At 33.4% G+C, this 25672-nt stretch overlaps 1 protein-coding gene across 1 annotated transcript in view; it reads right to left on the reverse strand.

Moving 5' to 3' along the window:
* Positions 1-25672, reverse strand: part of DNAH8 (dynein axonemal heavy chain 8) — a 114673-nt gene that overhangs the window by 50618 nt on the left and 38383 nt on the right. The window contains 24 exon segments of the mRNA XM_030944732.1: positions 612-849; positions 4108-4248; positions 4331-4572; positions 5910-6156; positions 6994-7155; positions 7776-7910; positions 8690-8797; positions 8898-8984; positions 9828-10015; positions 11707-11885; positions 13530-13702; positions 14645-14869; positions 16682-16843; positions 17111-17215; positions 17775-17877; positions 18023-18186; positions 18279-18432; positions 18792-18991; positions 19997-20237; positions 21441-21578; positions 22487-22587; positions 23506-23568; positions 24055-24168; positions 25168-25272. Coding sequence (XP_030800592.1) covers positions 612-849; positions 4108-4248; positions 4331-4572; positions 5910-6156; positions 6994-7155; positions 7776-7910; positions 8690-8797; positions 8898-8984; positions 9828-10015; positions 11707-11885; positions 13530-13702; positions 14645-14869; positions 16682-16843; positions 17111-17215; positions 17775-17877; positions 18023-18186; positions 18279-18432; positions 18792-18991; positions 19997-20237; positions 21441-21578; positions 22487-22587; positions 23506-23568; positions 24055-24168; positions 25168-25272 — 3775 coding nt within the window.

Below are 25672 nucleotides of genomic sequence, written 5' to 3' on the forward strand. Positions count from 1 at the left end.
ATGGATTTCACACGTGTACACTAAATCAATATTGCTGGCAAAAAAAAATCTGGATATGAGAGAAATGAATTTCTTCAGAAGAGAACATACTCTGTCATGACAGTAAGTTTTTTGTGACCATGGTTTTGTGTGCTAGTTAAATTTTAAAAACTGTTCTAGAAAATAGTACACTATTCAAAATATCAAGAATCAAAATAACTCACTATTCTTATAATTCTATAACCTTTCAGATTCATGACTGGTTATTAGACATAAATTACTAAGCAAAATTAAAATCAGATTTTATTCCTTTAAAAAAAACTAACACCTATAAGAAAATTAAACATAAAATAGCATTGAGCTAGACTAAACCAGCCTAAGCATGAATTATCTACAAATTGCAGGTTGGCTAAATTGATAAAAAAGTAATTTGTAAGAAGGAAGTAAAAAAGAAATAATAAAAGGTTATCAGTGAGCACTCTACATCTTGTCTCTGACTTCTCACATCCACAGATATGCTGGTACTACGCTGTCAAAAATCCTCAATTCATAGGACTGTATAATAAGGACTAAAGCAGTAACAGAGTTTTAAAACGACAGTTTAAAAAAAGAATATTGGTTCTTTTTCTTACCACGATCAGTTACATAAAACTCATACATCGTTTGATTGCTGCCACGGGGGATTTTTGGTAAGTCTAATTTATTATCATGAGCTCTAATGAAGGCTTCAAGTTTATCTCGACTGTCCAGCTCCAGAAGGGCACCTAAACTCCACATTATTGCAAAGTTGAACAATTTATGCAGAAGTTGTGTAGCTGATACACCACGTTCTTCCTTCAATGGAATCAAGCCCTCCAGAAGATTAATAGACTGAAAATATTTTAAAATATACATTTAGAAAATATTACATAATCACTTTTTATTTACCTATAAATGCATTATTTGTATATATGCATTATTTATGTATATTCAAAATTTAAATCAATACAGATTACAAAAAAACACCAAGCATAAAATTCAGAACAACAAACCAAATAAAATTTATTAAAGATAGCTATATAAAACTGAATAAAATTTTCAAAGTTACTTAGGTAATTTGATTATCAGTTATCCTTCTAAATTATGCCTACAAAACAAACATCATTTATAAGCTAGGGTAACAAAATAGCTTTTTAAGGGATTTTACAATATTCAGAACTCCAAGAACAGGTGAAGCTTAGCCATTTCTTTCCCTTTTAAAACATGGAAGAACTTTCAGCATCTGTCTGATGCCTTTATCTCAATTCTGGTACAATTTATGTATCTATCACATTAACTTCTATTTTTTCATTTAAAAAATACATTAAATTATTCTGTTATGTGATTGCTTTACTCTGTTTATAAGGAACTAGAGTCCAGATTCTAGAAAAATAGTAACTTGTTATCTACAATTCTGAGATGTTGCTGAATTTGGATGTTTGGCCGTCTTAGGCAACCCCATTTGTACTCCCGTTCTATACAAGGCAGTGTGCAGCATATTGTTCCAAAATATGTCTTTTTAACAGTGAAACAGATTTTCAGTCAGCTCGTGGAATCAGTACTCTTTCTGCTGTCTTGCATCTCATAATTGGAGTGGGAAGTAATAAAGTAACACATGCTTCTAATGCTTGCCCAGAATCTCATTTACAACAGTGGCCAAAAGTGGAGGAGCAAAAAGAAAAAAATCTCTCTTGGCTTGTGGTGGTGCTGGGGTAGTACTTTCTGTTGATACCCTTTCTAAACAATACATACTTTTTCTGTTTTTATAATCCCATGTGGTTTTTTCCACCCTGAAAATAGCAAGACTGGTCTTGAGCCTACATAAACTTTTATTGTCTATTACAACATTTGGCAAGATGTCCCATAGGCCTGCTATTCATGGAGTTGAACAGTTTGTTTTCTTCCTGTGTGAACTCCTTCATGCTTATCTTCACTGAATTTCATTTGCCATTTTATTACCTATTTATTCAGTCTCATAAAGTCTGTCTACAGTTCTTCATGGTTAGTTGTTTTGTCCTTAATACCCTGAATAATCTAGTATCATCAATAAATTTCTTCATCTAAAACTTTTTGAAACTCTTTATGAATATTTTGAACAGCACTGATCCCTGCAATGGTGCCTCAGGATCAGTGATAACCTCTATCCTTCCTAAGAACTGATAATCCAGTCATACATTCACGATCTTCCAATACACTGTTTATCTAGAAGTGAAACTCCTATCTTCTGCTATGACTATTTAGCATCCATGTAAATGCCTGGTAAAGAATGATGTCAAGCACCTTTGATCCTTCATGCAGACTATATCGATCAGATCTCCTTTAGCTACAAGTTTACTGACTTTTCCAATACGCTCATAAGGCAGGATAACTCTATAAACAGAAAATTGGTGTTGAGTCTCCTAAGGTAAATGATATTTGTCTTCCTAATGAGGTAGGCCAGAGGATGCATAAAGAGCTAGAAAGTCAGTGGAAATTACAAGGAGGAAAGCAAAGGCGAGACCACATTTGTATGAAGCCATTATAAAGCTGTTGTACATGAACAGGAAACTTAAATTGCGAGTGCTAAAAAATGGAACATAATCAGGTACATGTGCATGTTTGGATAAACATCCAAAACTGAGCTTTGAAACTCAAATACAAGTCTGCCAGATGCAAGTGCTTTGATTTGATCGCAATTTTTGAAAATGCATGAACAAAACAGAAGCAGCATGTCCCAAACCCTGCAATTGCTAAAGAGATGTAAGACCCAACAAAACAGGAGGCTGATAAGGTCTCTCTTCTGCACAGAGACCATTTATGGCAAAGCTGGGATTTTAAGTAGGGTAAAAATCTCTGGTGACACTGGCTCTTAGATAACACAAGCATGGAGGCCTGCTAAGAGTTATTTACTTTGTCACAGATGTGACAGAAACTTACTAGAGATTTTCATTCACACAAAGAAACACTCAATACAGCTTAAATCAGGGAAATATTTCCCTGATCAAGCAGCATGACTAGAGCACTGACTTGCTGACACTTCCTAACAAGTGCTAATCAAAAATAACAGAAACTTTAGATCACAGGAAAAACCTTCCAGGAAGACAAGCTCAGTTCAGTCAGAGGTTTCACAGATAAGAAACGCAGAAGAAAAATTATACCTCTCTCAAAAATACTGCACATTGCACAACATAAAGTTCAATTGTTTCTGCCTGGGGACTTTAATTCTAAAGATACTCTACTGTCATTTAATACTGCACAGTTAAGCTCTCCAGCATTTACTGGGGCTATTAGTTTGCAGTAAAATACTTCACAATCTAGAAAATCTGAAACTAACTCTCTAATGAACAGAAAAAAGATACTGGGTGCAAATTTGATAGTTTGACATTAAACTGGAGGGCTATCCAAAACATTATCTTGTCTAGACTCTTCTTCAAGGACACCACTGAATTTTTTATGTGTGTCAAAATAAAAGGGAGATTCACAGACAAATGGAAAGTCTGGAAACTTAGAAACGGTAAATGACAACAGACTCATAAACAAATTGGCTGGAGATGTGCAGTACAGGACTGACAGTCTTGCAAAATCTGTCAAACACATATTTATATTATTAATAAATCACTGATATAGTTTGGACACCATTCAAGGTAGAATTCAAACTGATAGGAAAGAAGAGGCAAAAATGACTACATTGATCTTGAAAGATCTGATGGACAGAATAACACCTATTACATCTGAAGATAAAAAGATAAATATCATTATTCTTCTCTCTCTGCTGACACTGCCAGTAGAGATATAGCGACCCTTACAATAATGTTTTAGTATGAAAAGAACCAAAATGAATTCACTACCTTATTAAATATATGCTTCTGGAAATTTCCTGAAGCCTGCAAATTCCAGTCATTAGAAGACTAGCCTAGGTACGAAGTAGTATAGAGAAGAAAAATTTTCTTCTGCACATCTTCACACTTCCTCTTATATTGCCCAAGAGACAAATATTGATTTTGAGCTTTTCTTTTTCAGGCGACAATATTTTCAGATTAAATTTTATGCCTATCAAATGTTCTCCTTGCTATTCCTGCACTTTTACTATTGTCAGTCAATTCACACAGACTCATACAGTATCTCTTTTACCTGCATAATGTAGTTACATTCCAGAAGCTCCATTTTGGGGTTAAGGTTTAGTTTCATATATGTATATGCTGGTTCAAAGATTCTGTCATACAAACTTTGCAAAAGTTCAGCTTCCTGAGCAGTACGTTTTTTCAGCCATGCCTGAAAAAAACATCCATGATAATGTTCTGTATAAAAGGTATAGTGAGGTATAATAAGGAGCAGCCAGCAACAGTTGTGTTACCTGCAATATTGGTCTCCAGCTGAGGACAGAAGAACTGATGAAGACCATACCCATTCGAGAAACTGTCGCTGGAGAGGCATTCTCGATGTTGTGGACCTCAAATAACAGTTTACAGGAAGGAGACATAGGAATTCGATCTCCATTTGCAAGAGTGAGGGTCTTGTTATCATCCAAAACTGAATTTAAATTCTCAATCCAGATTGCATCTACAGGACCATCTAAAACCAGAAACACATTTTCACCTGGAAAAATAATCAAAAGAGAGATCATTTGTATGACATTTCTGAAAAATCAAGAAAATAACTGTATAAAAGATAGTTTGGAACTTAAATGTCATCCAAAATTTTATTTTATTTATTGTAATTTCTGCCATCTATATGGATGCTCCTTACTGAATAAATTGCATACTTAGTTAAGGAAATATTTTTGAAAAGATTGGTAGAAAATGAGGGTGCAATTATACCTTTATAGTGTTGAATATTTGTTACCTTGGTTGGCTACTGGATAGAAATTTTGTTATTCTCTTTCTCTACCCTCTCTCAACAGGACAGAGGGAGAGAATACAGTGAAAATGTTTGTGGGTTCAGATAAAGACCGGAAGATCACTTATCAGCTGTCATGGGCAAAACAGACTCAACTTGGAAAACATTATTTTGTTGCAAATTAACATAAATTTGGATGATGAGAAGCAAAGACAAACACCTAGAACACTTTTACCCCACTCCATCTTTCTTCTACAGATGCAACATCTTTCTTTACAACCTAATCTAACTCTTCCACCATCCTCCTCCTGCCCCAACCCTACTCCAGCAGCACAGAGAAGTCGGGAATTTAGTGTTTTGTTGCTAAAGTGAGGGTTCTTTGAGCAACTAAACAAGAGACATTGAATGTTCACAGATCCCTCTCAAGTTAATGAAAACTATGCACACTCCTCTGTTCTTAAAATCTGGTTGTTTTTCTTATATTTTGAAATATAAACATAGATGTAAGTACCTATGTTTTAGCAATTAAATTTTAGAATTCCAGCTTCATTTGGAATATATAAATTTTCTAACAGAGAAAACATATGCATTTCCAATGTAAGAAATTCAACTGTCTTCTAAATTTAACATCTTTTTAGGAAGGTTCCATAGAAGAATTCCCTTTCTTTCATATATTTATTTTTTCAGATACAAATGAAACACTGTAAAAAGGAATTTCAGTATGCCAATCCTAAAAATACTGGAATATAAATAAGGGCAATCAATGCATGTAAACCATGACAATAACATTATTATAAAGATAGTGCCATTAGAACAAGTTAATATAAATTTATGCTTTATCAGCTTCCAACTCACACATCTACATTGTAGAACTGAAGTGGTAAGAAAATTATCCTTTTTTTAATGTAGATATACTGAAATATCTGAAATATTAAATTTTTAAATCTCCTTTCTTAAGAGGTGTAATCTCATCTCATCTCATCTCATATGTTCTCTATGGTTTTCCTCAAGCGGAAAATGTGTGAATTCAATATACTTTTTTTAATATATCATTCAAGGTACATTTTAATGATATCAAATGAGAAGTATTTACATACCCTTTTTGGTTTTCAGTGTTTTCCTCCACAGAGTAGAAAAGATTCCATCTGTCCAGTCATTAGTTGCAGCATCTAGTTTTCCAAACATTTGAGGAGCAGTAATAGCTTTGGGGTTCATGCGCATTTCCTTATGAGGCTGGCCACATTCTGTGAGTGCTCTCATTAATATAGTTATGACCATGGTTTTTCCAGACCCACTAGGTCCAAGTGTCATCAACCCATGACGTACTAGATTAGTTTCATACAACTATTAACAACATCAAAATAAAATATTTCAATTTTAAAATCAAAATAAAAACAACTACATGCTTTAGAAAGATATTTGTTTGTACTTAGTAGTGATTAAGATGTATTAGACATACAAGTTATATGCTCAGGATTTAATTTAGCGTGCATTTGCTGAATTTTAATGTTTTGTGGAAGAGTACATATCTTCAGTTCCTAATCTTTTTAGCACTAAGCAAGTACACTATAAATGATTCACAGAACTAAATCTTACCTAAACTTTTTTAAGCTGCTGAAAACAGTTTTACAAGATTTGAAAAAGGGTTTTCTGTATTATTTAAAAGGAAAAATTAATAGTAGTAAAACATCAATACTACAGAAGTATGAGTAATTACTACAGTCTGAAATACATATGTATATGAAACAAACAGAGGGACTGCACTTCCTCCAGAACTGTGTATGGGTTTAGTTTCAGGAGAGTTCTCTACTGAATTTTATGTTTGTCATTTAATATTAGCCTTAGGTTTGCTGTGGAAGTGTCAGTCTGCCTATACAAGTATGAATGAACTGAATGGCACAAAACAGTGCTAATCCTCCGGGGTGCCAAAATCTTGTAAGATGAAACATACACAGTTTCTTCCTCTGCAAGCTGAATAAAAGCTTGTATCAGTCCAGGATGAAGATCTACAGGCACCACAGTGCAAGTCCCTTGAACTGGTCTTCCTCAGCATGGTGCACACACAACCTTCAGTTTTTCCCATATGCGATGTGCAGGCTCTTGGGTAAGACAGTGGTCTAGCCACAAACACATTATTCTGACTCCTGATTGTGAAGAATGCTTTAGAAAAAGAAGTTTTACCTGAACAAGCTTAAGGTTCCATGGTGGGTGGTTAACCAATCCTGCCTCTTCAACCTGATGAGCTACTGCTGCCTGAAGCTCATCATAGGTACTGCTGTCCAACTGCAACCCCGGGAAGAGATCATTGATAAGACTCAGAAACAAAGGCTCATCTTCATCTATCTGAAACAAAAAATGTTTAAAGGATGGTTATTCAAAGAACATTTCCAAATCAAAATTAGTCTCTGTTTTAAAAGAAAAAGCAATAATAACATACTTTCTAGATACAGATGCTTACAGACAGCTAAAAGGAGAGCTTGCTACAAAAAGCAGCATTTTGAAAATGTCATCCACAAGCCATGCAAAAGAGAAATTCAGAATTGAACGAAATTTCCCACTGAGTAGACCCTGGCATCAATTTATAAAATTGATTTGTAAACCACTAGCAGCATATATTGGAAAGAACATCCTATCTGGAAAGAAATCTTTAGAAGTCTGATTTAGTGGATACTTTTTATTCAATTTACTTATGGTACAGTGGTCAGTTTGTGCACAAGCCAGGACACTGAAAGTCACATGCAGAGGTAAGCCTTAATATTAATCTATTTGAACCTTTGCATAATGAACGCTCTTTACAAGTCTAATAAATTCTCTATGCTGTTTAATGATAACACGAAGGTTATCATGCTTCATTTTTTAAAGTAAAGAACGTTTGAGATTTTTTTCTGATCTCATACAAAACCCATGAAACATCTATTAGGCTTTCCTCTACATGGTGCTTAAATATTAAATTAGATTCTTACCAGCTTAGAAAGATTCATATCTCTTAACCCTCTCATGACAATACTCAATTCGCCTTCATTTGGCCTGGCTCTCTTTTGAGCTCCAAGAGTCCTCAGTACTGAAAGGATATTCCTCAGACCAAAGTCATAATGGACCTAGAGAGTGGAAGAAGGCTTATGTATCAGTAACAAATTCTCTAGCTTTATTTCATTAATATATCGAGCTTTTCTTGCATATTTACTTGTAAAGTGCAGTTGTCCTGCCTGGAAAAGGTAGCTAAAATAGGAATTGTGGCTACTGCTTAGGAATTACTCTGTTCAAATAAATGAAGGATAATGAAGTTGTTTTCAGGAAGATGTGTGTATGCTGTAAGGTTTTTCTTTCCTAATTAAAATTTAATTGATTAAACCATTTATCATGCCATATAAAAAAAATTATAGCTCTGAGTAACAGGATTCTAAAAAACTAATAGTTCCATTCTGAGTCGTGTCTTTTCAACTAAGGCATCTTAAAGCAGAGACTTCAGATCAAGCCAGCGCTATAGGGACATGGACAACTTCAATCAAACTAGACTGTGCTTTCCAGTTTCCAATTTCCAACTACTTGGCCTAGCCCTAGATAATTCTTACAGAAAAATTACATGACTGGGATATTTTCTGTCTGGCTGACATTTTTAGGCAGAGAACTTCATGCACTTGCAATTAACTAAAAAGCATCATTTTTAACAAAAAAGGTGCATATACAACTACATATTAATGAATTAATGTAGTAATTTATTCAGAAATTTTAAAGAGGTACTTTTTAAAATTACATTTAAAGTAGTTCAATATTTTGTAAAAGGCATGAAAGTGATGTTTCAGAAACAATTTGCATAACCCAAAAAGTAGGAGGTTTTATGATGTAAATACAAAGAAAAAAGAATACATAACATTACCTGCTTAGTGAGCTGCTCCTCACAAAGTTTATAAAGAACAAAGAATTTCTTAGCCAAGACCACATTATCAATGAATCCATAACTTGCAAGTTTAACCCTTATAATTATCTGAAATACAAATATTTGTAGAAATTCCATTAGGTTCTCCTGAAGACAGGTCAGCAAATTAAAACACATTTTTTCCTTTCAGTTCAGTCAGGAATTATACCTGTCTATCTGGAACCATCATTGCAACACTTCTAAACTGTACTTTGAGATTTTCTGGTAGTTCTTGACGTCCAGCATATCCAGGATTCTAAATAAGAAAATATAATGCATCATTATTATTATTTGCAAAATAGCTTCCTTTTTATTGTTCAATAAAAATAAATGCATGTATAAATACTTAGAGCAGTTCAGAGTTAGAAGTCTTGCCTATCAATTACTGTAATTTTAATCTCCCATAAAGTAATCTTGGATTGCCATCCGCCTTGGCATTAGGAAACATACACTTTAAAATTTCCTGCCCATGAGATTACAGGAAATAGTGCTATGAAGCCTCAAGAATCCTATGGTAACAAGACAGCATACTCTGAAAGTTAATATTGTGGGAAATTGAAGAATTTTTACATATCCATGTAGATATCCATTAGTAAAGACCTGTGTCCCTGAAAAACATCTTTCTTATATCTCCTTCTTTAAGTGAATGTTCTTTTTCTCCCCGTTCCCTACAGTATCTTTCTCATTAATACTGTTAAAATATTAATACTATTAAACTACTAATACATTAATATTATCAAAACATTCAGGAATTATTAATGCATTATTATTAGCATTATTAAAGATATGGTAGTAAAGCATATTAATGTTTCAGTCCTCTCAGTGAGCACAGAAAATTCTGCAAGTTTGGTCAAACTTCTAGTCTGCACAGTGAGTAGCAATACAGCAATGAAGGGACATAATTAGGAACCCTTCCCATAATATTAAAATCAAAATGAAGGCAGGTTATTAATGAATAATCGTATTATTTATGTACTGTGCACTTTAATCTAATTCTATAGTAAAATTATTTTATTAATAAAACCTGTTATTTTCACTGTATCACTTTACCTCTATGTAGTATAATTTGCCACTTCTTTGAAATTATTACTACACTCACCATAGTTAGGAAAATTCCAAACTCTGGATTTAAATCCACACAGTCCCCATCAGAAAAAATGAACTGCTTTTTTTTTTCTTTTCTTGCTGTTAAAATAATATAGATTTGTTGTGCTGCTACTGACAAGACAGGTAACTCAATTCGATTGAATTCATCAAAACATCCCCAAGATCCAGACTGTGCAAGACCTAAAACAGGGAAAGAAAAAAATATTATCTCTTGCCCTTCATGCATATTTGAATATATGAACTAAATTACTTTTCCTGCAAATAATTAAATCACACTAGTTTTATTTATTGCCCTGTGGTCAAGGCCCATCTTCCTCCAATCCACCTGACTGTTTCCATATCTGTCTGAATTAATATTAGTTGATTTATACACAATGCTTAAAAGTGAGCCAAAGTCTGAAAAAATATTTTGATAATTTTGGGTATTTGGTAAATATTTTTATAGATCATTCTGTGAATGTAGCCTTTTATTGTAGAGCACCATTCAATTATTTGCAAAAAGATGTACTGTTAGTCTAAAAAATTAAAAATAATTGACTTAGAGCTACAAAACATTAGTCCTAAGTGTCACCAAAAAAGTCACTGTTTTGATTTTACCATTTTAAGTCCCCACTAAACAAGTTTCTCATAATAATACAACACATTAACAACATTCAAAGTGTGGATATGTCTATGAAAGAAAGAGAGAAACCCAGAGAAAGAAAAAGAAATTAAAAGAGAAACCTAGAAGTACTATATTAATAAGAAGAGTACTTTTCCACAGGATTATTTTCACAGTTGCCTAATTTCTCTTTGGAAAAGTAACATGTATGTAGTAGCACCTAAGAGAATTGTTTTTCCTTTCACAATGTTTTATAAAAAAGTTTCTAACAGTATTTTTTCCCAAATGATATTAAAGTATCAGCAAGCCATGTTTTTCTTTCATGCATGCTAAAAGCTTGTTATTTAATTGTGAATAATTTATGCCAGTCATTCAGGGTTTATTTGTGTTGCACAGTTAAGACTAAATCACTTTAAAGACATTCTGTCATGGATTTTGTCACTCAAAGATTTTCTAAAATTTTAATGACTTTCAAATGGGCAATATGTTTATAAACCCACAGCTTTAGCCACTTTTATGCCTCTTGCTTCCCAATACATACAAGACCATTACTCTGAAAAATGAGCTGACAGAAATCCCGTGAAGTTCAAGTCCCTTAGACCAGAATAACCCCGTGCAGCAGTACAAGCTCTGTGCTGCCTGCATTGCAAAGCAGTTCTGCAGAAAACGACCTGCTGGTCCATTTAACAACTAATTAAGCATGAATCAGATCTATGCCCTTGTAGCAAGGGAAGCCAGATGCAAACTGGGCACGAGCATAGCCTGCAGGGTGAGACATATCAATGTTCACCTCTGCTCAGCACTTGCAAGGTAGCAGCTGGAGCACCATGCCCACTTTGGGGTTTCCCAGTAGGGGAGGGACATGGATACATTCGCATGAGTGCACCCAGGGGCTGTGATTGGAGGGAAGACAGGACACAGTGGGAGAGGCTAAAAACAGCATTTGTTGAGCCTGAAGAGAAAGCCTATTGCTGTTGACAGTTAGATAATAGGAGCCACTGAGAAGTTGGAGTCAGGCTTGTTTCAGAGCTGCAGAGGAAGAAGAGAAGACAATGGACACGTGTTTCAATGTGGAAGATTCCAAGCCAGAGGAAGTATAAAAAAATGTGATGAGAATGATCAAAACACTTAAGCAGAGGTGTTGCAGAGCATCCATCCCTGGAGACAGCCAAAACCCAACACAAATAAAGTACTGAGTGAGCACCCTGCTCTACCTGCACCTGCTAATGACCTGTGGAAGTCTCTTCTATCCTACAGGAAGAAATCTTACCTTTAAAAATCCTGCCCAAACCTCTGAAGTCCATTTGATCAGAGCAGTTAAAGACTACTACGTATTTTCCCAGAGCCTTTCCCATGTCTTTGGTTGTTTCTGTTTTACCAGTTCCAGCTGGTCCTGCTGGAGCTCCTCCCATGTTCATTCCCAAAGCCTGCGCTAAAGTTATATAGCACCTACAAATATAAACTGATGTTAATCTATTAAATTATATTCAAGATATAAAAGCATATATATAAAATAAAGATCAAGTTATGCAATAGATTTTACAGTCCCTATGTTGAAATGCTACTTCTTTATAAAGCAATCCTATGGATTTCCATGCAAGAAGTTCAGAAAGGTAAAAGGCACAAAATACAACATTTAAACACTACTTATAAAATAAAAGAACCCAACAAATCAAACAAATAAGAAAAGAAACAAACCCTGGTGTTAACAAGCTAAAAAATCAATGCACATCCCATAAAGATATTTCTCATTAACTTTTCTGGTAGCTATAAAGAGCACATTCTGCAGTTGCATTCTGCTATGCCATCATATTTTGCAGCATACTAACCCATATACATTTAATTATGCTACCTCTGACTAAATCCTCAAGTGTGAAAGAATAAGGATATATGTGTGTGGCCCCTTCCCATGCTATGTGTAAGATATAGTTACAATTCTATTTGTAGAAGAAATAGAAAAGAATCCTAGCTTTACCCCTTTTGTTTTTAAAGTTTTAAAAAGTCTAGATTACATTTTTACTTCTATGTGAATGAGTAATGCTAAAGGAATTAAACAATGGGGTATCTTCACTATCAAATCAGCATAGTTTGAACACATTCTAAATGAAGTATTTCTGGTTTTATACATATTGAACAGAGTTTTATAACTAACTGGTTCCTCATTTTAGTTTGAATCAGTGTAATTTATTACACCCAACTTCCACTGCAGGAACTTTCTTCCTTTCTATACAATAAGGAGCTCCGAAGTGTCAGGAAGGGTTTCTCTCTGCCATTCTACTTCAATCAATTTTGGGGTAGAGTTTAACAATTTTACATAAAAATTACTCAGTTGCTGAGGGCAATATAGTTCACTGCAGAAACCTACTGAACTTCCTATATTGTCACAATAGCAGCTCTACCTCTTCTGGAGAAATAAAGGTATTTAAAAAGTCATAGAAGCACATATACCACACAGATATCAGAGTAAACGATTGTAGGTTGGAAGTTGTTTTCATTTCTTGAGGGGATCTGTTTGCAAGTGAAGTATCTCTTGGTCTTCTATTTTCTCATTTGGTTTAAAGTGATATCTCAAGAAAGGATGAAAAGGAGAAATAATTTGGACAAGGAAGAAAGCAAAGATATTCCCAAAAGGAAGAAGGAAATACAGTTCTTCATTAAGCCACATTTGAAACAAAATGACCATTTACTTGCTTGGCTACAGAAGAAGGAAGGTGAGTGCACACAGCTTTTTCTTAGACTTTCAAAGAAGCCAGATAATCTTTACAGAATCTCTTATTACAAAATTTGAAATATTTGACCTAACCTTCTCTTCAGTATACTGCTAAACTATATGTTACTATATAACCTAAAAACAATGAATTTCTGTTATTAAAGGTTCTTTTTAAACTGTGATAAAGGCAGTGATAAAGGAATTAGTAAATGTACAGAGTAGTGAGACTCTATTTTACTTTTTCTAAAAGAGCATATTAAGCAAATGTATGAGAATGCTTTCAGCCCACATAGGACTTAACTCAGATTGTATCTCTTTAGGGATAAATATTAAATAAACTACAGATATTAAAAGTATTCCTTATCTATAATTGCTTTTCTAACCTGTCTGTAAGAGGTGTTATAACCAGACGATCAGTGCAACCCAGAAATTCATTTTGGTAAATAAAATCAACATCTGTGATTGCTACGATGACTTGATCATAATCCTCTTTATAGTAGAATCTTGACTGCTTTAACCACTCAAAATCAGTTGGTGATTTGATGTTCATTTTTACCTTAAAAGAAAGTAAACGTATGTGTTATAACCAAGAACCTATACTTACTGACTTTACCAACTGTGATAAAATGCTTATTTTTATGTGAATAACGAGTGATTACTCAGATTAAAGTTCCTGTGTAAGTAAACTTATATACAATAAACATTATATAACATGTCCAGATGTATGCTAAACTGATATTAAAAAACCTCCTGACTACTTAACCCGATCATCCCAACATCTGTGTTATCAAATAAATCTGAAGCTGCTTTAGTAGGGCAGTCACTTTTCAAGTGAAAAATGCAAGTAGCACACTGCTAAATCCTCCAAACACATTGCAACAAAGGGTGTGATGAGGGAAGGATGTGACTGAGGCAGAGAAGCCAATGCTATATAATCTAAACAGCCTCTGGAAAGATGTGAGGGACAGCGTTGAAGGATGCCATTCCCCAAATAATGAAGGAACAGTAACAATTTAGCACAGTCTCAAAAGTTCAAGTGTAGGATTGCAACTATTTTAGTAGGTCTTTTGTTTGTTTGAATTCTATGTAGTCTCCTTAGGAAGGCGCAGCCTTGTGCCAACTGAGATTCTGTAAAGTCATGAGGAAATTATGTTACAGTTACAACACCCTCAGCAGTCTCAACTTCTTAAGTTACGCAATTAAGAGTAGTACAACTTCTTTTCAAAGAAAGGAAATATTTTGTTTTGTCTACCAAAAAAAAACTCTATAGGATGACATGGAAAATTTAAATGTTCTAGGAAAAGTGTAAACATTTGGTAAAAATATTTAGCTGACAGAACTAATTTTATTCTATTTTAAGCAAAATTGAATTATTTTTACTGTCATGAGATTATGGACATCTCTTACATATGCATACACATGTAACTGTAGCTACCACATATAAGAAAGAATATTATGATAGAAAATGCATTTAGTTGTCAGAAATCAAAATCTATACCAAGTCATCAAAAATATCACGCTGATGCACGTGAATGGTAATAAGTGTTTCAAATTTCACTCTCTCAAACTTGGAAAGATCCAGTGTGGTCTGGCCAATCAATGTATTCAGAATATCCAGAAATCTAGCATTGGTTACGTCCATGATTTTTTTGTCATCCTTAGCATTGCGTAGAGCTTCTTCTCCATCACGCGTCCACAATATTTGAATTCCCAGTAATCCAACCTAAAAATGTAATACATGAAAAATATACAAACTAATCACTTGTTGAACTCTAGCTGTGTGACAGAAGGCTTAGTTATAATAGGAATGACAAATTATGGTGTAGACAGTTCCAAAATATCACTACATCCAGCACGACTCTATCCCACCAGGACACCTTGGCTGAAATAACGGGCTCTGCTGCACAACCTGCTGAGAAAGATTTAAAAATTTTACAAAAATTTGTCACATAGTGAGATACTCTCCCACTAAGGACTACTGTCAGTTTCCCTTCTAACCCTTTAGAGGACTCCAGGAATACGTACCCAAACTGGCTCTGGGGGGAGAAGGCCTTCTGACAATTTTCCATTGCCAATTTGTAACTAATTAAAGAACATTAAATTGCTGTGAATTTTCACTGAACATGGGATGGCTTGCCTTCTAACATTCTGTCATGCCCAGAGTAAAGCCTAGAGCACATTAAACTACAAGTTATTTTGCTTCTAAATAAATCTAAAGAGTTATCAGATGTTGTACATAAATTAGTGTTTCAGATTGGTTTTGATTTACAACAGCCACAACAAATAATGACAGATAATCTCTGTATTCTTTTATTACACACATTTTTATATTCACAAAGCACCAAGCCCTAAAAGTTTTACTAAACATCTCTTTCTACTTTTCTGGCTCCCTATAACTGTAGTGATTTCATGGTTACAAGTTTGTGTATTAGAAGATAGCCTCATGATTCTAAATGGTGAGCTATCATAGGTAGAGACTAAAAAAGATTAATTTTAGCATGACCAATTAGTCAAAGGAAAACAAAAAATGAATAACGTTATATTAGGATATGACTATTTCATGCTATCTATAACAGCTGTCTCTGAGCCAGGAAAAAGACAGTTTGAAGAAAACATTTAATTTGTCAGTATTTTGCCCAACTCCTCTCTTCTGTAGCACAGCTTTTCTTTGTAAAAATTCCTTGGCCAAACCCTTCCAACACAAACAATTTTTCGAACATAAGAACTTAGCAAGGTGTGAGAAAAGATCTTTGCAGACAGTAGTAAAGACACATCAAAATGTCTGACATGAAACAAGACAGTCCTTATTTGTTTAAGGTAGGAAAAACTTTCAAATAAACACTGATGAGATGATACCCAATTACATAATAGAGTTTTAGGATAATTCTATTAAATATTTAAATGTATTGATTTTTTTGAAAATAGCAACATGATAGCTAGTTTTAATATCTGCAGGATTTTTATGAAAAATTACACCCAGCACTGTACCAGTCAGCAAATTAGAGATTCAGAATTCATACAGCATGTGAAACAGTTCAATAATTTTAGCTGAAATTTATTAATTATCAGTAAGATGGAGGAGTTTCTAGAATCTTTCAACATAGCCTTGTACTACGACTGCATTATCATAGTGATAAATATATGAACTATGAGGTAAATCTTATAAATTATGAGATAAATAATCATAATCATAGCTCTTACAATCTTAAATTATGAGAGAAATCAATCTGCACATGCAATTTTATTTGCAGCTGAAAGGGATTAAAAATCCATTACAGAAAATATAAGCTCTACTTTATATTCACCAGGAGAACTGAAAAAACTAAATTTAAAGCAGATGGCAAAAAAAATATGATGCTATATACTGAGTATCAAAATCAAAGTGATTTAGGATTACCTTCTACTGACCAGACCCTTCCCCTTGTTTCCTCTATGAAAACTTCCTCACACAAGCAATCCCACGTGCTCTTTGCCTTCCACATGCCCCCAGATACACCCCAGACTGCAGACACATGTACACATCTCATATTCTTACCTGTGCTGGGAATTGATTAAGAAAATTCAACAACTGATATCCTGGGTCACTAATTTGGTAAAATGCTGCCCTAATTATGCCATGCAACGACCTCTGCTGCATTTGCAATAAAGCCTTCAACCAAATTTCTACTGGTCCTTTTGCAAGCACTGGAGTGTCCAGCTGAAAAATTAATGAAAGCAAATGTATCAACATCCTGTTCAAGAATATAAGTTACTACATAGTTACTAAATTCCTATTCATGACAGCTACAGATTTTACTTCGTATCCAAGCAATTTATTTCATGAAGACATATTCTAGTCTTGTTAACAAAAATCTTGAAATATTTATTTGTAATTAACCATAATTCACCTTAATACATCTTGTATGTTCAATAATAAAATTATTTATCTATTAATGTTTCTAGGAAAAAAAAACCAGATAATTACTGAAATTTTTTCTCCTTCTCTTGATATGACTGCCAGTATGCGATCATAATCCTTTGGGTGAAACTCTACTTCATTTATGTTGTCAGATATGGAAGTCAGATGTGGCTGTAAGGATAATTCGGGAGTTATTAATGTTTCAATGTAAATATTTAGCATTAGCAAACAGAAACCCCCCCCCAGATAAGGTTATCCTGCGAAATTCATCTGAACTTACAGATGAATTTCTGGCCCTCCATGGGTAACAATTACAGAAAAGGTTGTGTAGAATTTTATCTCTGTCTACTGTACTTTTACAGTTTGCAGAGATGATCTAGGAGAGATACACTGGCTTATCTCAATCAACCCTCAGTAACAATCCAGACTAGCTGGAAGAATTTTGCAATATACAAAGCAGGAAAGCCTCACAGGGCCCTTTTATTAGTTCAGTTGGGAAAGAAACCACCAGCAAATCACTTGATCAAACAATGTTCTAGTGTTCCGAATTCTGAAGATTGTGTTGAATTACAGGTATCCATTTCACATTTTTTAAAATAGTCAAGAGCAAGAAACCAAATTTTTTTTCAAGCAAACTTTATAAAAAGAAAATGTTTGCATCCCATTTTATTAAATGCCTCTCTTTATATTAATTCTTTTTATAAGTAGAAAAAAATCATTAAGATCATACCTGGATTGTATGAGAATCACTTGCTTGTCCAAGAATTTCAACAAGTGCAGGATCAGAAATAAAAAAGAATCTTGGAAACAGCAGTCTTTTCTTCTCTAAATATCTTTAAAATTGAACAAGATTTTTATTAAACCATTTCAGGTTGTAATTTTTTCTATATAGGGATGTAAGTAAGACTGAAATACATTTAATGCTTCATACAAATAATTTACAATATAGTAAAGCAGTAAAAATCAAACAATTCATACCCTGTAAGTGATTTCTGACATACTTCCAACTGTTCATGTAAATAAGGGAGAAGTTGCTCCATAGTATCATCTCCAACACAGCAGGCAACTACATTTGCATTTTCATGAGCTCGTTGCATTATTTTTACCCATGATTTGTCAATATTCTGAAAACGCTTTGCTTCCTACATATAGAAAAACCAAAGCATAATCTGTTGAAAATCATTGCAAAGAAAGCTTTCAGTAAACAATATTAGGCAAGCATTGTAAAGTTTACCTGGGGTAACTCTTTTGCAATATCTCCTGCTACAAAAACAGCTTCAAGATAAATCCAGAGGTTCTGCACAATCAGCCATTCTTCAATTATGTGTGAAGAGTTGCTTAGTTTAGAAACCCAGCTCTGAATTTGCTTTTTAAATGCCGTATTGTATCTAAAAGTGGAGAAGAGCATAAACTATTTAATTCTAAATAAAGCTACTATAAAATGAATACTTACAATGGTGAAAAAACCACAAACCCAGAACAAACTAACTCTTGTTTCACTTAGAATAAGAACAACACTTTGGAAAGATTTTAGCAGCTTGATTATATTCAAGTATATTGAGATGAAAGTTGTCATAATTGAATATGCATTGAAATCTTTCTCATAAGGAGTTTTTTTATTAGGCCTTTTAATAGTTTATTATATTAAAAAATTTAATTCAAATTTACTGCTAATTGAGCTCAAATATAGTATTGTTACTCTCACAGTGTATTTCTGAAAATGCCATACATGAACAATTCCAAGTACCTATTGGACAGTAGAGAATCCAGAACCATTAAACTGTCCTCCATCAATATCATAATTTCTGCTGATTCTATCCCCTTTAGCAGTAGCTCTCCTCTGGCTTTGAACGGTGCAAAACTCAGATTCTGGGCTCCCCAGGTTTCAGCTACTTGTAACAGTTTGGCTTCTATATCCTTTTCCTTCATGGCAGATATGCATATATCCTGCAAAGAAAGAATCCCGTTTTAGACTCTCCAGTCTTGTGAAATGAATTTCCTAATACTGTACCTCCAGTCATAGAATATTAAAAAATGCAGATATCACACTATTAATGTTACTCACTCAAATTACTTGTATGGACACCTGAAAAAATCACTTTTGGAAATGGATGGATATGTATTTTCTGAGGCTTCACATGTTGTTATTTCTGTTTAAAATAGATTTTTGGATCACAATTTTTACAAGTCTGAGGAGGGCAAGTGATTAGACTCATCACCAGATGAACTCTGACTCTTACCACTTTTCAGTTTATAGAATCAGAGAAGCGAAAGAAAATTTAAGTTAGAAAGGTCAAGTCCAACATTCTATTCAAATCAGAGCTTAATTAAATATTAAGCAAGTCACCTTGGAATGCTTCCATATAAAACAAGTATAGATATAGTAAGTTTTTGCATATGTATTTACCATATGAAAAATGGAAACTCCATTGAGTTTTCACAAGTTATAGGCGGTGGGGTTTTTTTTGAAGTTGTGTGGTTCAAAAGAATCCAGAATAATCAAAAGAATATTTCTAATAATCTAGAAAACGTTTTAATATTAAATATTCTTAAGCATGAAGTCCTCATCTAAAATTTTTGATCTGCCTACAGAACTATAAAGCAACAACAGAGGTAAAAAATTAGGTGACTGTGACCATTTAAATCTTGTTTGAGGATTTTTTCCTGCTTAAAAAGAGCTAAGAAAATCATAAAAAATAATGGCAGGAGGAATGTGAAGAGATTATCTACAAATAAGGGTCTAAAGATTCCAGCTGCTACCTCTACATTTTCTCACACAGATAAGAGCTTCTAAATAAAACACAGACTACTTTAAACCAGTGTGGTCTGATTGAAAGTCAAGGACTTTAATGAAGTAATTATTTTTAAAGAGAGTAACCATTCTATAACCAATCACATTATTTTTGCTGACAAAAGAAAAGGAGCAAGGAGGGGAAAAACATATGTACCTACCTCGATATCTTCTTTATTTTGAAGAATTGGTGCTTCCATGATGTTTCGAAGGCAAAAGGTCTCAGATTCTACATCAAATGTATGTCCTGTTGTTTCAGAGATACGATCCCAGTGTCTTTGCTTCATTGCTTTGTCAGACATCATTTCCAGCAAAGAACAACACTCAATAAAATCCTCAATTCTTTTCTTGAGATCAGAAAATGCTTGCCAGTGGTGGAGGCCTTTAGGTAGTCTACGGCACCTGCAGTTCAATTAAAGTGATATAGTTGTAAATTTCCCTTTTGTCAAAATTACAATTGTTTAAACAAGAGTTTAAACAAGGAGAGATTAAGTGGATTATATTAAGTCAACATTTCCTATGTCAACTGGCCTACCTTTTTAGGAAAAACTATTACAAATGCCCTACTTAAAAATCATAGTATTTAATAGTCTCAAACACTGATGCAAATAAAGGAAATAAAAAATACTGTAGTTTCTGTTAAAACATAGTTGTCTCTTGCTTATCATCAGAAACTCTTTATTGGAAAAGAAAAATCAAAGAAAAATATTGGTTGAATTAGTTGAATTTCGCATATTCAATCGTTGTACAAATATAATATTTACTTCAATTTAATAGACATGGCACTTACTAACATACCAATTTGGAGACAGACATGAAAATGAAATAAACATGACTGTCTCCTCCACTTTTGGTTAGTGGTTCTGAAACCATTCACTAATGAAAACTACGTATTTCTAGTGTGGAAAAAACCCTGAGAACAGTTAAATAAAGATCCACCTCTTCGACAACACTTTTAAAGAGCCAACATACCAAGAACCAAGCAGGTGACCTACCACAGGAATACCCTACTGCAAATGGTAAAGTATATACTTATTAGGAAAAACATTAAATCCTTGGGTTTGCATCCTTTATCACTTATTTCTCTACCTCCCACTGATATGATTTCTTATTCCCAGTAATCAGGAGCAATACAACAGCATGTGTGTGGCTTAGAGCTATGTCAGTGCTGGGTGGTTGTCAGTATGTTCATGTTAGTTAATTCCCTGCTTGATGTCAAACTGGATGTTTAACACCTGCCTGCCTTTCTCTGAGGGTGAAAGAATTTTGTGCCTATTATTATTGGATGCAAAACTTAAAATCAATGTGCTAATCATCCCCATTGAAGAATTTAGCTTTTACAAATAAAGTTTCAGTCCTCCTAACCTTTTGGCTGATTTAGCTAATGAGACTGGCACTTTGATTGTATGCCCTTCACTTATCAAAGCTATAGGTAAAAGGCTGCTTAACTACAAGTATGCTGTTCATTCATTCCTTCTTGAATAATCTTATTGTTTACAACAAACCTTATTTATGGAGGTTTTGATAAATATATAAATGGCTTTGCTGAACTCACCTAAATCTTAATGCATTTAACATCTGTTACTCTTAATATGTTAAACATACCTGGCTTGATAATCTGTGAGTTCAGTAGTGATTTTTTCAATATCTATCTCTGTCCAAAGTATGTCATAATAACCATCAATAGTGCTTATTACAGTATCATATAATCCATACAATTTCTGAAGCAAGCCTAACTCTTTCCTGGAAAAAAAGAAGCAATTATGCCAATAATTTCAATCAGCTTTCTGGATACCTCACAGTATTTAAATACATGATATAGGAAATAATAATACCAAAAATAGGGGTAGACAGAGTATTTTTTTTAATGTGGAAAAGAATAATTAATCAAAAGATATCCACAAAAAAGAGCAGATGGTTGGTGCTAAGGATGTAACATCCGCACTAAACATATTTGGAGGAAGTTTTGTTTTTGCCTAGTTCTCAAAACCCCCATTAGTCCAAAAGAAACCTAGGTTATATGCCCTGAGCTGGCTGTGCAGTGCAAAGCAGAGCATGGCAGGTGGAAAAAAACCTGTCAATTTACTTAGGTGCACTCTCTGAATCTGAACTAAAACTCTGATCTAAAAACAGTGAGATCCTCCTCTGGGTGAATCATCATCAAACTATTGAAATGGCTGGAACAAAAACTTTAGAATCTGGTCATCATTTGTACAGCTGCTCAAAAAATTCAGACTTTCAAAAAAGCTGTAGTTAATTCTTCTTATATCACAATAAAATGATCTTTCCTTACATTTCTTCTTCACTTTCTACCATATCTTAATATATAATTTTTAATTTATATTTATGTCTAGAACAGGGCATATTGCTGCTTTATATAGTATTTCCACACAGCAAAATCATCTGGTATCATTTTATTGTAATAATAAATAAATAATTTTTTCAAAATTAACAAATTCAACATTAATAAATTAGAATTACCAAATTCGTTAGAACTTTATAATTTTATTTATTTATTTATTTATTTATTTATTTATTTATTTATTTATTTATTCAAGGCAATGGAAAACTTGCATATTATAATATTTCTGCCTTTGGTGTAAGCCTAAGACTTTCTAATATACTTAAGGCAATGATATTTCCACAGTTACCTGACTCTATGTAAAATGTCATACTCTGTGACAGGCAATCCAAACAACCGTTCACCAGACGAGTATGTGATAAACTTTCTCCACAGCTCATCAAAGTTAGCCTGATTGTGTTTCATACAGACCAAATGAAAACACAAGTTTTTTAGTTTTAACTTAAAATTGTCTAAAATAAAATCCTTAAGCTGTTTCAAACTTTTATTAAGTCTATTAGAAGTATATGTAAAACATCTGAAAGTATTTTTGATCTAAACAAGTATATAGCTTGAAGAAAAACACCAGAGTGCAAAATAACACAATTACTTTCAAAGTCTAACTGCTGTCCAAAAGAATATGATCACCATAGAAAAATGGAAAGAAGAATGATTTTCGCAACTAGTATCCAAAAGTACAGAGCATTCTCCCGGCAAAATAAGAAACACAGCAAATTTAACCAGAATCACTCAATTTTCAGTACATATTAGATGCATTAGAAGTGTTAAGAAGTAACTGAGTCACTCAGTTCTTTTTACAAACTAAGAATTTACTTTATACAATCTATACAATATTTTAGATTGACAAAAGTACTATTTAAGTTACTGTAACTTGCAGAAAAAAGAAGGATTAAAATGAGAGAAAATACTGCTCCTGGACCTATGAATTAAGGTTCATAACACTAAATAACAAGTTGAAAGACAACTATCTAATGAAAATGTGATCTTTAGAGATTACAAAATTGGCTCATGACTGCTTTGTAACCTGGCTTATTTTTGGCCATTATCAAGGTGTCACAATTGACTCTTGCCTATTTTTCTGCTTTTATTACACCAAATTGATAATTTCTCCTCACAAAATATGAAGAGTGAAGAAAGGTTACAGATCAATCAATCAATCCTTCCACATAAATGAAAACATTGTGTGAGAGGAACTATAGATAACATAATATTATAAGGAACATCCGACTTATAATTTGGTAAACTTATTACAATAAACAAGAACAGATTTAATTAATTAGCTGCAAATTCAACAGTTTACTTTCTTACCTGAAAGATCTGCTGCCTCTTACTGGCTTCCTGAGGTGGAATGTTTGGAACCATAGGCCCTTCCTATCAAATAAGCAATTAACAAAAATGGAATATTAATTCTCAAAGTGACTGAAGGCCACTCTATATTTGGTAATTCAATACTTACAGTGGTAAATCTAAGAAGATGTAACATCTATGGAATTGAAAATCCCTTACCTTAATTAAAATTAATAAGATTAGATTCTAACTTTTCATACTTCCTTATTTTGCTGAAAATAACAAAACCAGGACAGTGGTCCTTTTTAATGCTGATTTGTGTGCAAGGTTGCCACAACATGAACTACAGTTTCTAAATTAATTTGTAATTTATAATCACAATTTCATTACAAGTTGCATCACCAGTGCTTCTTTTCTTTCTTTACAGAGTTGTGTGTATTTCTTCATACTGAAAAGTTTGACCTACAGTGATGACTGCTTAGCAACCATGGCATCCAACACCAGTAGCTGAGCAGAATAAAATTCTGGCACCCAAATCCTGAAAACCAAAATAATACTAAATTCATTTACCGTTTCATAAGCTGTTTCAAACTGTGCCACATCCTCCTGAAAAACTGCAACTGCTTCTAGCAACTCTTTCTTAAACTTGGGCTGAACTTCAACCAATTCATCTTGCACTACAATCTGACATGGAAAAGATTAAAAAAAAAGTTATTTCTGTAAGAACCAGTAGCAGATATTTGAGTTACATATAAATCCAAATTATGAATAAAACATCTCAAATTTTTTAATAAAAGTTGATTATTTGAAGCTAAATACCTTTTTCCCCCTTTATGGTGCTATATTCAATTTTTGAGAGGAAAGGTGAGGGATAAACCAAAGCACCTCAACCAAAAACCATAACAAAATCTTGCATTGGACTTTAAAGGAATGTCTTTTATTACAAGGGGGTGGCGGAACAAAATCCTATTATCTTTCTTTCCTCCCTCCATAAAACCTCAAACCCCAAGCTAACAGAGTCATCTTTCTCACACAGGCCTCAGCTTCTCTTTAACAAATTTCTTTTTCTTTGATCAAAATTTTGAGAGAAATAACCAAGAGCTGCACAAAAATATAAGATGTACTCTTGAGTCCTTTCCTGAGTGATTAATCTGTGGAAGAGGATGTAACTTAATAAATTCGACAAAATATCTACATATTTCCATCTAAACACCTTCATGACATAAAATACTCAATAAAGACAGAATTTTTGAGGGATATAAGACAGTTCTAAATCACAAAGGTGAAAGTACCACAACCGCTTAAGGGTAAGGGCACTGGCAGAGTACACACTTCTTAGAAAAATGTAACTCAAGGGTAATAAACTCCCTGATCAGACAAAAATGACACAAAAACTGGAAATGAGGGAGAGCAGACACAGCATTTTCTTGCAGGTTTTATACATATATCTAAAAGCTACAATAATGTTTAAATATCAAACATTATTTATTTATTTATTTATATTGTAGAAAAATGAAATTAGAAAATGAACCTACTAATAGTAGTTTAAGACACTACTGCAGAACTGATGTCAAGAGTGAGAAGTCAGAGAGGATGGACAATTAGTCTCACACTCTCATTTATGACCTGAAGAAATTCACATGTTTTCCACAAATGGAAAATAACATAATTTTATGTACTTACAGCTTGGGCTTTTAATTTATTAAAAGCATATCTCATTGTATCAACACCATCTGATTCCTCTTTTGTAATTTCCACATTAAATGCATTTAAAATGGCATAGGCTTCCTAGATGAAAAAAACCAAACCTAACTTAAAAATACATTATAAGTTTGAGGAAACATAGATCAAATTTGTAAAAAACATTTCAAAGAAAATCTGTTCTTATATTTTAGGCATAACTGTTTTGGTGGGGTTTTTTTTCTAATAAGGATGAGGAATGAAGAACTAGGGAACAACAGCAAAAACTATTTCTTCAAAGATGTCTTGAATTAAATACTAGGAAAACATACAAACACCATAGATTTAATATCAGAAAATATAAAATTTTATCATGTCAATGGTATTTTATTTCACATATCTACAGTTCACCTGAATGCAGATTTTGATGAATTTTCCCTAACTCTGAATAACTGTGCACGTTAAGTTACACATCTATAAATATTTTGCCATATCATCTATAAAACCT

Source organism: Camarhynchus parvulus, chromosome 3, assembly GCF_901933205.1.
Source record: "Camarhynchus parvulus chromosome 3, STF_HiC, whole genome shotgun sequence".
Taxonomy (NCBI): domain Eukaryota; kingdom Metazoa; phylum Chordata; class Aves; order Passeriformes; family Thraupidae; genus Camarhynchus; species Camarhynchus parvulus.